The 12674-nt window shown below is 50.4% G+C and overlaps 1 protein-coding gene across 2 annotated transcripts in view; it reads right to left on the minus strand.

Moving 5' to 3' along the window:
- Positions 1–12674, minus strand: part of VANGL1 (VANGL planar cell polarity protein 1) — a 52637-nt gene that overhangs the window by 10141 nt on the left and 29822 nt on the right. For both annotated transcript variants that reach the window (XM_004771093.3, XM_004771091.3), the window contains 3 exons: positions 3972–4105; positions 2352–2484; positions 1235–1469 (listed from right to left, as the gene is read on the minus strand). In XM_004771093.3, coding sequence (XP_004771150.2) covers positions 1235–1469; positions 2352–2484; positions 3972–4105 — 502 coding nt within the window. The remainder of the gene's footprint in view (positions 1–1234; positions 1470–2351; positions 2485–3971; positions 4106–12674) is intronic.

Raw genomic sequence — 12674 nt, forward strand, 5'->3', positions numbered from 1 at the left:
CCAGGACCCTGGGATCATGACCTGAGCCGAAGGCAGACACCTAACCATCTGAGCCACATAGGTGCCCTACCACCATTCTACTTTTTTTCCCCCCACCATTCTACTTTTAAGTTATGTCCAGTTTGGAGTTATTCCAGATCACTTTGCAAAAATCAACTTCATTATTATTTGTGCATGTGTCTGATTGTGCTGAGAGCTTATTCTAGAAGAGGGATTATTAAGTCAACGAATATGGAAACCCTTACAGATTCTTACTGAATATTTCTGTATTGCTTTCCTAAGGGTTGTTAATGGTGACAATGCAACCATATGCTGTACATGTACAGGGAGCATCTGAACATGGATCCTTGTAACAAAAACCACTCCACATGCATTATAGGCGAAGCTCATTTACTCTCTTCCACGTGATCAACATGTCATGTTGCCATATCGAATATAATTTTCACACAACAATGCAGTCAGGTAGATACTACTATTCTCCCTGTTTTATAAAAGGAAACAAATGTAGAGTGACTTCTACAAAGTCATGACCCAATCAACTGGTGGAGCCGGGAACTCAAGCATCCCCCCCCACCCCCGATTGCAGGTCATTTGCTCAGCCTTACTCTATTCTGCTTCCTTGGCCCCATCACTCTCTCAGCTACATGGCTGTTTCTTGCAATCTCCCTAAAAGTGTACTCATATCGTAATTCAAGAGGCCAAGTAAAACTAACTCTTTGACGTCCAAAATGCCTAGGAGAGTGATGGCATCATTTCACCACTAAGAACAGCCATTTATCCAGACCTTACCACATGACAGGCACAGCTTGAAGCCCTTCACGTGAACTATCTCTTTTATTTCCCACCACGACCCCGTGAGGTAGGTATCACAACCAGCCCCCATTTACAGGGTAGGAAAGGGAGGCACAGAGCCATTAAACGATCTGCCCACAGCAGCGACCAGCTTGTACGGGGAGGAGCCAGGCTGGAACGCGTCAGCTGGGCTCCAGAACACACAGAGTGCCAGAGTGCCCCTCCCTGCTGCCTCTACTGCCTCTAGGTGGAAGGCTTCCCTGTGCTTGAATCTAGAGGCTGTCGAAAGGCAATTGCAAAAACCGGTGGCACCCAGATAATATAAAGTAAGTAGGAACTGGCCATCCTCCTGAGTCAGGGCTTTAGAGAAATCCTGGAGTCCATTGCTCCTGAGCACAACCATCGACAGGTGACACCTGCCAAGCTTTGTGGCGAGTCGCACCTTGGGGGTCATGCTGTTGGTGATGCAGAAGGCCAGGTGCTGCAGGATGCTCTCCATGCTGTGATAGTGCTGCTGCCGGGTGGTCCGCAGGTACTTCTGCAGAGCTCGGGCCATGGAGGGGAAGATGGCCTGGGCCGCCTCCCGTGGGTCCATCACCTCCCCTGGGGCTTTCTGCTGCTCTTCGGCCTGGAGACGCTGGATGTGGATGAAGGCCTCCTCCACCGCAACCACCAGCCTGGAGATAGGGGGGCAACGAGACGGTCACCAGGATGGGGCCTGCTGCAAGGCTGGACGACATTCAGGGGCTGGAGGGCCTCCTACCCACCTCTGTGTCCCAGCCTGCTGCCAGCTAGCTCACCCGAGGGTCCCCTCCATTATGGCCCCTCCAGATGGCTGAGAGGGGAGGAAGGGAGGAAGGAAGGGGGGCGGCAGGGGTGAGGGGGAAGGAGCCCTGGGACTAGGAGATTGACCTCTGTTCTCAATTCTGCCACTACAGGGTTTGGGGACTCACTTCAATCCTTCCATCTCTACAGTGAAGGATTAGATGAAAACACCTCTAAGATTCCTCAAAATCTGGCCATAAAAGGCTCTGCACACACTGAGAGGTGGCTGGTGACACAGAAGAAGCCTTGCAAAGCAGCACAGCCGTAGCCCCCTCAATTAAGCCACCCAAACAGCAGCCCCTGGGAAAAAGGAAGGAAAAGGCCCAGGATACAGGACGGAAACCAACCTGGTCCGCTTCAGTTAACACGATCAGAACCTGAGAGCCAGCAAGGGACTAGGGGAGGACTGGGGGCGGGGAGCATCAAAGTGTGGGGTGTGGGCCAACAGCTTCAGCATCAGCTGGGAATTTGGAAGACATGCATACTCTGAGGCCCAACTCCAGCCCCACTGAAGAGGGAGTAAGTCATTTTTGCAGGTGGGGCCCAGAACCTCAGATCTGTGCTTTAATAAGCCTTCCTGGTCCCGCTGGCGCATGAGAAACAATGGAGCAGGATACAATCCTAAGGTTGAGCGGCTCACGTTTACACACTCAGATTTCATTCTTGTGGTAAAAAAATTAAAATTCCCCTATGACAGGGTGTTAGTGTCGGGGGCGGGTGCGCGGGCAACAGACCTCGCTCTCCGCTTCTTCACCCGCCGCTCGTGCTCCGCCTCTTCATAATACAACTCATTGTGGCTTGAGTCTCTGCGTCGAGCAGCTGCTGCAATCATGGCCCGGGACTGACCAGTGGCATTGTTACTGGGGCCTTTGGGGAAGGACAGTGGAGGAAGAACAGCTTTAATGCCATGGGGCTGCAAAACAGAGTAGGAAATGAGTACCACGGTCTGTCGATACCGTCCACCCAACCCCTGAGAGGCACATCCACCCATCTCAAAGGAAACTTCCAGAAGGGCGAACAGCACTCCTGCCTCACATTTGCTATGCTCATGAGAGGAAGGAAATCTCCCCCAAACCCATGTCATCTGTGGAAATGGAAAAAGAACTCAGAAGGAGAGGAAGAATGCCGGGCCATGAAAATGTTGGCCAAAAATAACACACAAGAGAATGCTGAAGATGTTACTCACCATCTGTTACAAAAAGTTTCAGTTTGGCCATAAGGTAGCTGGAGCATCACATTTCAGCAACAAGACAATGAGCGAGAATGAGAGGGAAGGGGAGAACAAGGACAGAGAAAAAAGAAAGTCAAAGGACATGGAGACACTGGTTACGCACAGGACGAAAAGCCATGCTGGACTGTCAACGGTAGTCACAATGTTTCATTAAAAAATAAAATACTTGAGGACTCACAATATGGCCCATTTGTGAATACAGACTTAGGACTCCCCACCCTGTTCCCCTGACCACAGATCGCCTTAACTTTGAGAAGGACAAGGCAGATCCCATGCTTTCTTCTGTATCAACTACTTGGTTAATGATGTGGTTTCGCTGGTGGGAATTTTCAGTTTTCAGATCACAGGTGAAATTTACTAGTCCTCTGGGAATCCCAACTGAGCATCCATCTCATAAAGCCTCCCCCCACCCCCAGCCACCCCCGCCACAATGGGGAGGATATGGCCACTAAAAATTGACACCATCCATGAATCACTTGACTTGCTAACAATAGGATCCTCTTCTAGGGTCCACAAAGCCCTTGCCCTGACCCAAGGCACCCAGCAAGAAATGACACTGTGTCCTGTTTCTCGCACTTAACTATCTGATAGCCTGAAATGCAGCTCTGACGTCCTCAGCCTGGCCTCTGGCCTCCTGCCACCCACTCAACCCCAGCTCCTGGCCAAGATTGAGAAATCTAAGTATCTCACCAGATGCTGAACTACTGAGAGCTACAGGCTTCATGGATCTAGGGAGCTGAATCCTTGGGTAACTTATCCAAAATTTGAAAAGCAGCTTTCCATAGATGTTCCCACCAAGAGGCAGGAAACACACATCACTATTGTTTTCAATCAGAAAACCCTCAAATGAATGAACCTCCCACATGTGTAGACTGCAAATCAACATTCCTCTGAAAGTATGTTTGCTGAAAGAGAGAGAGAGAGAAAGAAAGTAAGAAAAGGAAAACAAAAGAAGAAAAAAGAAAAGAAAAGGAAAGAAAAATTGTTCTGCAATGAGAATGTATGATAGAGACAGACACTGAGGGGAAGAAGAACCAAACGGACCACAGAGTTTAAGCTTAAGAGTTGTCCGAACTGTGTGCCCCGCACCCACCAACCTCAGACACCATTTCAAGGCACGTACCATCTACATTGTAGACTTTCAGCCCGGCCATGTGCTTGGCTGCCCGGAATTTGGAGGCTGTTAGGAGATTGGGGTTATAGATGGTGAAATCTTTATAGTAATTTTCCAGAACCACCAATGCTGCTCGCTGGATACTGAGAAAAGAGGGCAAAATTAATGCAATGCTTTTTCATTGAAGAAGCAGGTTCTAAGTGACCAATAAATAAATAAATAAAATAAAATAAAATAAAATAAAAATCCTCTTTTGGAGTCAGATAGAACAGCAGAGTACCACGGGCAGCCACTCATAATGTCTCCAGGATGAGAACTTCAAGGTGAGACTGAGTTCAGTCATCAAGTGGCTTCTTGGCCTTCTCCCAGGATACGTCATGAGCCATACCCCATCTGGCTAATAGTTGAGAAAGGAATCAGGTTTAGGCCGCACAGAACTTTCCTATTTTCCAAGTTTACAAAAGAGGAAACTGAGGATCCCCAAATGGTCGAGAGAATTAGAGGCGGTGGCAAGGCTAATGCATAAAGAACAAAGTGTAGATTCAGATTCTCAGGTTCCAGGGCAGGGTCTCCCCATAGGCCTCATGACCCCTGCTGTAAGGAAGGCTGGGATTTCGTTTCTCCATGGATCAGAACTAACTACAAGCACACAGGGCAGAAAACACATGAAGGAAGCTGGCTGCAGACATTAATGAATCCTGATCCCTCCTCTGAGTTCTGTCCTCTCTGCCCCAGGCCAGCTGGAACTCGCTCTTTGAAAGGAAGCAAGACCCCCTTCCCAGTCCTCAGCTGAGACTTCGATCTTTCTTGTCCCTTGGACGCCAGGGGTGTACAGAGAGGACCCTCTGCTCTAATGTCCTGCAACCTCTCCTCTGTCACCTGTTTGGCCCCTCGGACAGCAGCAGAGAAGCAGAGAGGAGGTAACACCGACACACATCACTATTGTGTGGGAGGGCGGAAAGGGAAGGTGCCCCTACTCCCGACTGGTGGCTAAAGAACTTGCTCTTGGTCGTGGATGCATGCCACTCACCACTTGAAAGAGAGACCTGTACTCATGAGGCATGGGTTTTCATGTACCGTCTTGTCTGACTTCCACAATCATTCACAGTAAGAAGACCGAGATTCGAAAATCTCTGACCGGCACACGGCATGCATACCAAACCGAAGAGCTGGAACTCTAATCTGGAATCGCAAGGCTCTAGCCTGTGTTCTTCCCCTGCAATGTGTGGCTTCTGTGGGGCAGTGGACGTACCCACACCAGCCCCACAAATTTTCTTTGTATCTTGTCCTTGATATTCTCCCTCCCAGGCCTTGCTAGATGGGTGCGGTGACAAAGATTACTTACAACAGCCCGGGTGCCAGGACAGGGCTGCCTTCTGTGCCTGGATGACTGCCAGAACTCTCCACGTGGCTCAGGGATTCTCACATCACACTGAGACCATACAGGGTCTAAGCTAACAGCAGGACGCTCTGTCAACCCACCACTCAGCTCCCCTGGTTTAGCATGGAGTCCTGCAACAATCTAGAAGTCAATCAGCTAATCTCCTTGAGAGCAGAGTCACGGCAAAGCTTTCTCACTTACATCCCGACAGTCCCTCCATCCATGATCAGGGCTCAGATGCTTAGTATCAACCCTGATACGTACACTCATGAGGGGAGGTGGTGGGGGGGGGGGGGGGTGGGGGTGCTGGGGATCTGGCGAGACTCACCCTGTATAAGGGAAGTAGAAGAGTCCTGAGGGCAAACCCACATTTTGAAAGCCCTCATCATTTAGCGGCTCATTGTTGCGGCCACAGTGGAGCGCCCCCATCTGCCCAGCCCTGGGAGTGCAAAGATACGATGCAAGGAGCTGCTCCTTAGCCTGGCAGAGATCCTAAACCCAAGGGAGCTAACTGGAATGCACGTGCGCTGGGGTAGCAGAGAGAAGAGCTTCAGAACACCCAGACTCGGGAGGGTGCCAGAGCAGCCCCCCTGAGCAAAGAAGTGGTCCCTGAGTTGAGGTTTTGTGGCAAAGTCCCTTCTGTTCCCATGCAAGTCTGCCCTGTGGCTTTCAGCTTAGCACGGCCCCATCTCCTCCTTGACCTCTGACTCTGGTAATTTCCAGAGTGGGGCGAGCATTTCTTCTCCACCACCCCCTTCCCTCCAGAGACTCTCCAGGGCCTGGGGACACGTGCACACTCACAAAAACTTGCCCTCGTAGGCACCATCCCACCTCCTGCCCGTGCATCTCTGGAGGCTCTGGGCCTAGTGAGATAAGACGCCCCTCCTCACTGAAATGTCCCCGTTTATGCACAACAGACATGCTGGGGTGCACATATTTCCTCCCACATTCCCACATGGACATGAAAACCTCTCTCGGCTCCTGGATTCCAGCAGAGAATTATCGCCCTGATCAAAATTTGAAAAATTGAAAGGCCACTCAGAGGTTATTCTCAGGCCCATCTTCAAAGCAAACCCTCTTGTGGTTGCTGGGTTTGGCTCTTCTGTTCAGCCAGGCCACAAAGAGGAGCCCAGGGGAGCCTACTAGCCCAGCCAGGGCCTGCTAGGCGGCTGAGAGAAAGCTGGATGGGAGCCTGGTGGCTCTATTTCCCAACCTCTCCTCCCCAAACCACAGACAATGCACTGTGCTGCCCGGAGAAGGGGTTTCTGTCCATACCTGGCTCTGGCAGGCCTTCCCTTGTAAGGGTGCACACCCCACACCCTGCCCCCTTCGAGGACAGGGCTGCAGGCAGATGCTCTCCACACTGGGGCAAGTCTGAGGAACCCCTCAAAGCCCAGCCTTGCCAAAGCCCCAGTGGCACCGGGGAATGCTCCAGGATGGGGCAAGAGCTGCTGATGTTATGTGTGCAGGTCTCACAGCCTTCAAGAACCTTCGCTCGGGGGAACTGAATAAGGGTGAAAAGTCAGGCAGTGCTCCCTTCCTCCAGCACTGTCATCTCCACAGATGCATCAGAATTTTCCAGAAGCAGCCATGGACCTGGCCAGCCCCTTGGGCTGACAAGTGAACGCAGGAGCTGAGGGACTCTCCCGGGAAGTTTAGTAATGCATCTAAGAGAGCTGCACACCCTAACCTATGGGAAACTGCACAACACCCAACAGATCTAGCAACATCAAGGTATGAGAAGCTTCATGCAACAGAAAACAATGCATAACTGAAGTACCCAACTTAAAATATATATATATATATATGATTGTGAAATTTGGATTAAAATACAATATGCCTTTTTTCATGTTTTTAAAGAGAGGAAGCTATACATGAAAAAGCCTTGCTGGTGACTCAGGATGAATGTTCACACTTTAATCATGAGCTGTGCGACACAGGCAGCCCAGCAAAGATGTCAGCCCCCACAGGAGACAGAGGCCACCTGTTCCCACACCCCATGATGCAGGGCAGTATGAGCACTCAGCTGTTTCTTCACATCCTTTCCATATTCCCTGACTATGGCGATCAGAGTCCTTCCCAGAGGCCGTCAATCTACCTGCCTCTGGCCATCATCTTTCCATTCTCATATACCCTCAGCTTGGGTATAAACAGGGAAAAGGGCTTTGAGAGACCCAAGTGAGGAACTCTGCTCCAGCTAAGTGATCCCCGCTGTGGCATGGGAGTCTGTGAACTGTGTCAGTCCAAGGCCGAAGGTCTTTTTCATTTCTGTTCTGGATCCTGATTCATGCTGTGAATTGACTGAGTTTGTCAGATACCTGACTGCAGGTTCAAAGGAACTTGCTACTAATGTATCATTTGGCTCTTCAGTAAAAGAGCAATTCAGCACCCACTGAAGGGACAGTCTGCCAGGCACCCAGCATTGGCCTCAGCCATGGCTCACAATGCCAGGATGCAGGAGCACCCTTCTTCTCGGCCAATGTCAAGGTTCAGTATCTTCCTGCCTCTGTTCTTCGCCACCTTCCAAATGCGGTGTCTTCCAAGGCCAAAGCAGGCCCGATTTCTTTGGGGAAGCCTTTTCTAACTCTCTGGCCCCCTAAATGCACAGCACCAACAGCCCCCACACAGGACTTGAGAGGTCTTCAAGCATGTTATTCTCTCTCTAAGGCAAGGCCCTGTGCACAAGGGACACTTCCTACAACTTCCCCCAAGTATACTCCCTGGCTCAACTTGTTCATGTAGGAAACCCTAGAATTCCAACATGTGTAGGATTAGTCCTAAGCATGCCTTTCCTAAAAACCATGAGGTTTCCAAGGCAAAAGGGGCCTCAGGGATGGGGAAAAGCAAATCCTTTAACTAGTCCTAGTCTCCAGACCAGATCATCTCTGGGGAAGGAGGGAGGCAAGAAAAAGCAAGTTGGTGAGAAACCTGCCACCTCTCTTATCACCATCCGATTTCGAGAAACAGTAATCTGACTAAACCATCCTTATACAGAAACCCCATATAATAGGCAGGTGGAGCCTGATGTACAGATTACAGACGTGGCCCCACCAAAACCCCACGGCAAGGAGCACTCTCCCAAGACAGAGAATGCTGAGCTCAATTAATACCGTGTTCCAGCCCACCCACCCATCTCCCTATCCCGGGACATACCCCTTCCCAGACCACAAACAGCTGCGGAAGCCAGTATGGTGATACGCGGGGCTGTGACAGGACTTTGTGCAGAAAGACGTGCACATGTAAGACAACCGCGTGAGGCAATATCTAGTGTCAGAAGAAGCTAATGTTACCGCCCGTGTGAAAGCAAGCCCCTCAACTCTGCCCGGCCTGGGCTGATCCCAACTTGAACTTGTGCACAAGACAGGCTGGCCATAGATCAGCACAGAGTTGTGGCAGTTCAACAACCACATTTCAGTGTGAGACTCATCGCCGACCACACTGCCCGAGTGGCCTAGTCTCTTTTTAGGACAAAAATGGTGGAATGAGAAGGGTTGTGGCCTTTTGTGTCTTATCAACCAGGAAAACATTTCCAGTGTTGTTGACAACGGTCACACGGCCACCATGGCAACGGAGACGAGGGGCTCTTGCTCACGCTGCAGCGTAGAGAAGCACCTCCAAACGGAGTTCGCATTTGAGTTCATAAAAACCTGAAAGACATGTTTTTGAAAGAGGAATTCTGAAAACCAAAGCCAAAACCGAAAGAGTATCCCCTGTGTCCACGCTTCCTGCAGTCCCGTGCATGTCTGTTGTGGGAGGAAGTATGCACAGAGCGAATGGCACCAGACAGCTTTGCCTGACAGAATTGCCCCAGACAGCATGACTCTTGCCTCTACCATTTATTCTTTGAACTTGAATACATTATAATTCTGTTCTCCAAACCTCTGATTCTATGTCTGTAGGATGGGAAGAACAATACCGAAAGCCCTGCTATAAAACTAAGCTGGCTCCAAGATGCTCAACTCTATAAAATGTATCACTGAAAGGTCAATGAAATGACTGGGGCTGGTGTGGGTAGCGGGTCAGAAGTTCCAGAGATAGACAGCAACAGCCAAATACGCCAGGCGCTGGCCAGAGCCTGGTGTCAGCTGGGGCAGTGAACTCCCGAGCCAAAATATCAACCGGGGCAAATCTAAATTCTATGACTTTCCGAGGCTTCAAGGTCAGTTGGCATTGAGGTTGGGAAAAGTCCCGGAGACTTGGGAGTCCACTTCTACTTTCTTGCTCCCAAGGAGGGAATGTTTTAAAGGTGTGTGTTAAAGATTAAATGAGATAGGGTATTCCCAAGCACCTGGCCCAAAGCAAATGGCTCCTGTATGGAAGCATGACGAGCATACACCTCCAGGTATGCTGGGGAGGCCCTCTGTCCCCAAGTGTTCCTGCTCTATCCCCTCAACTCAGCGCCCACCGTGAGGGCACTGCCACGGGAAATGAGCCAGGGCAGATGCCCTCTGCACTGCTTTGTTAGTGAATCAACCCTACGCTCTCTGTTTCTATGCAGTGCTTCCTGACCACTCTCAGCAGGCTTGGTATAAACAGGCCAGCCTCAGACTCAGAAGGCCAAGATCCCAGATCCGCTCCTGCTCCCGTATAGCCCCGAAGAAGTCATTGCCCGCTCTGGGCCTGTTTCTTGGTCCGTGATGGATGGAGGGCACTGACTGCTGTGTGTGGATGTCGGGGAGAGCCAACAGAATCATGCCAGGGAACGTGTTTATAAACTACAGGGCATCAGGCAACTACAAACGGTCATTTGGCAGCAAGAGAAGAGGCTGCTGGCGGCTAGATTATTCCTACAGTCTCTGGGCATAAAAGCATGACCTCAGCTCCACTTACACGGAATCACAAACTTTTACTCTTCAGAGAACGAAGAGAACCTTAGTTCTCACCCAGGAGGAGACACAAGAAGCAAAGAAATCAGGGTCCAGATAGGCCAAACTCCCAATCCATGTACTGACTCCCTTGACAACAGCCCAGACAGCCGCCAGCCTCTCGTGAAAAAAAAAAAAAAAAATTCACTCTTGCTTGGCCTTGGGATGACCCTTCTCAAAGTTCTAGCCAGTGGTCCACCCACAGCTTCCTTCTGGACCCCAAGCCCCCTTTCTTGTGAAGGCTCACCAAATACTTGAGGGAAACAATTGTGGCCATTTACCTCCCCCCTTTAACTCTCTTACTGTGCACAGAAGAACACGGAGGCCTATAAAAGCATGTGGACATGTGTGCACAAAATACACGCCTGCACACACATGCATACGCACACGCACACATAAGGAGTTATTTCATCCACCTTTCCCTGGATTTGGTTGTAGCCTCCACAATTAACACACGCTATTAAGGGACGCCTGGGTGGCTCAGTTGGTTAAGCAGCCAACTCTTGATTTTGGCTCCGGTCACGATCTCAGGGTCCTGAGATCGAGCCCCGTGCTGGGACCTGAGCTCAGTGCAAGAGTCTGTTTGTCCCTCTCCCTCTGCTCCTCTCCCTACTCTCTCTCTCTCTCACAAATAAATAAATAAAATCTCGAAAAAAATACATGCTATTAAAACCAAAACATTCATGGTTCAGAGCTCAGGCAGTCTGAGACCCTCATACTTCACAGCCTTTACTGTCTCCCAGGGCAGCGAGAAAGGCGCTCTCTCTCTGTGACAGGGCCGGATGGGGAAGCCTCATTCTGGCTTTAGCCAGGTCTTTTCTAATATTCATTTGCCCTCTTTGGCTCTGCCAACCAAAAACAGCTTTCTTTATGCGTGAAAAACATGGAAGCATCTCTTACATGTCAACACCCCACATAAATGCCAGCTACCATGAAGCTGATCACCTCAGTGTGTGCTGACAGGAAAGTACTGAAGAGACAGAGCTCTAGTCACAGTAAAATCTGCAAAGGCCTGCTTTCAGGGCAAGTACTCATTACCTTGCAAGGCACCGAAGCATGCTGACACCCAAAAATCTTAACCACCAGTCTCTCCAACACCATTCACAGGCCAGTATGAATTAAGAGCTCCAGCTAAATCCCAAGGACCTGGATATAAATGTGAAGAGAACCTTGAGAGGCGTTAAGGTCCCGTTGGTGTGATGATCCCCCACCCCCACTGGGTTGGGACAGAACATGTGACCGGGATGGGGGCTTCAGGGGGAAGATCTGCTGAGGAGGTGAAGCTGAGTTTTCCAGTTAAGTCTTAAATGATGAATGATGGCCACACCGTGTGGACATGGACTGTAAAGCCACTTCCAGGCAGAGGAAGCAATGCGGGCAGAAGCAGGCTGGTGTAAAACCATCCTCCTCAATACCTTCAGTAAGAGTGACAGGGCTGCACTGTTGAGTCACAGAGCAGCTGTGAGAACCTGCTATAGTGGGATGAAGAGCATGTCCCCCAAATCCACGTGCATACCCACAACCGCAGAAAAGGATCTTCACAGACTTGAGTGCGCTAAGCAAAGGTCATGCTGGTGTCTACTAAGAAAAGGAGACACAGGCAAGAACACCATGTGGCGACAGAGCACAGATCACAGTAATGAGGCCGCAAAACCAAGGAGAGCCGAGGATGGCCGGCCACCATCAGAAGCTAGAAGGACAAGGCAGGGTTCTTCCCGACACACTCCAGAGGGCACATGGTCCTGCCACTATCGAGATTATAGACTCCTAGCTTCCAAAACTGAGAGTGAACACTGGTTTTGTTTTTACTTGTTTTAAACATTTATTTGAGAGAGAGAGAGAGAGAGAGCAATTGAGAGAATGAGTCGGAGAAGGAGCAGAAAGAGAGGCATGCCCCCCGCTGAGCAGGGAGCCTGACACGGGGGGCTTGATTCTGGGACTCTGGGATCATGACCCAAGCCGAAAACAGATGTCACCCAGGTGCCTGAGAGACCACTGTTTTAAGCCACCTAGTGTGGTATCCTCTGCTACAGCAGCTTTAGGAAATGAACACACGTGTATTTAGGGCCAGAAGGACGGAGGCAGGTCAAGGGGAAGGAGGCTGAGAGGCTGGCAAAGGAGAGAGGGGAGAGAGGGCGGGACAGACACAGCGTGTGGGCGGGAGACAGGGTGAGCGGGCCGTGAAGACCCAAAGGATGGCAACAGTAAAGGTTGCCGGTGCCAAGGCTTCCTCCTCTCCTACTCTCCAAGGTGTGCCTGCTCCTCGGACTGCATTTTAGGCCCGAAGCCAGGGTCTTCGAGAAAACTCTAGAAGTTTCAGCATTTTACGAAAACTCCCAATGCAGGCAAGCCAGCTGATGGACCCAGTTTTATCTGACTGACCTCTCCCTGGAAGAGACAGCAAGACTGCCACATGGATGTGTGAGCTTCACTGGCCCCTGGACGGAGAGATCAAGTGACTTCAGG

Source organism: Mustela putorius, unplaced genomic scaffold (assembly GCF_011764305.1).
Source record: "Mustela putorius furo isolate JIRA1106 unplaced genomic scaffold, ASM1176430v1.1 tig00000585_pilon_pilon_pilon, whole genome shotgun sequence".
NCBI lineage: Eukaryota > Metazoa > Chordata > Mammalia > Carnivora > Mustelidae > Mustela > Mustela putorius.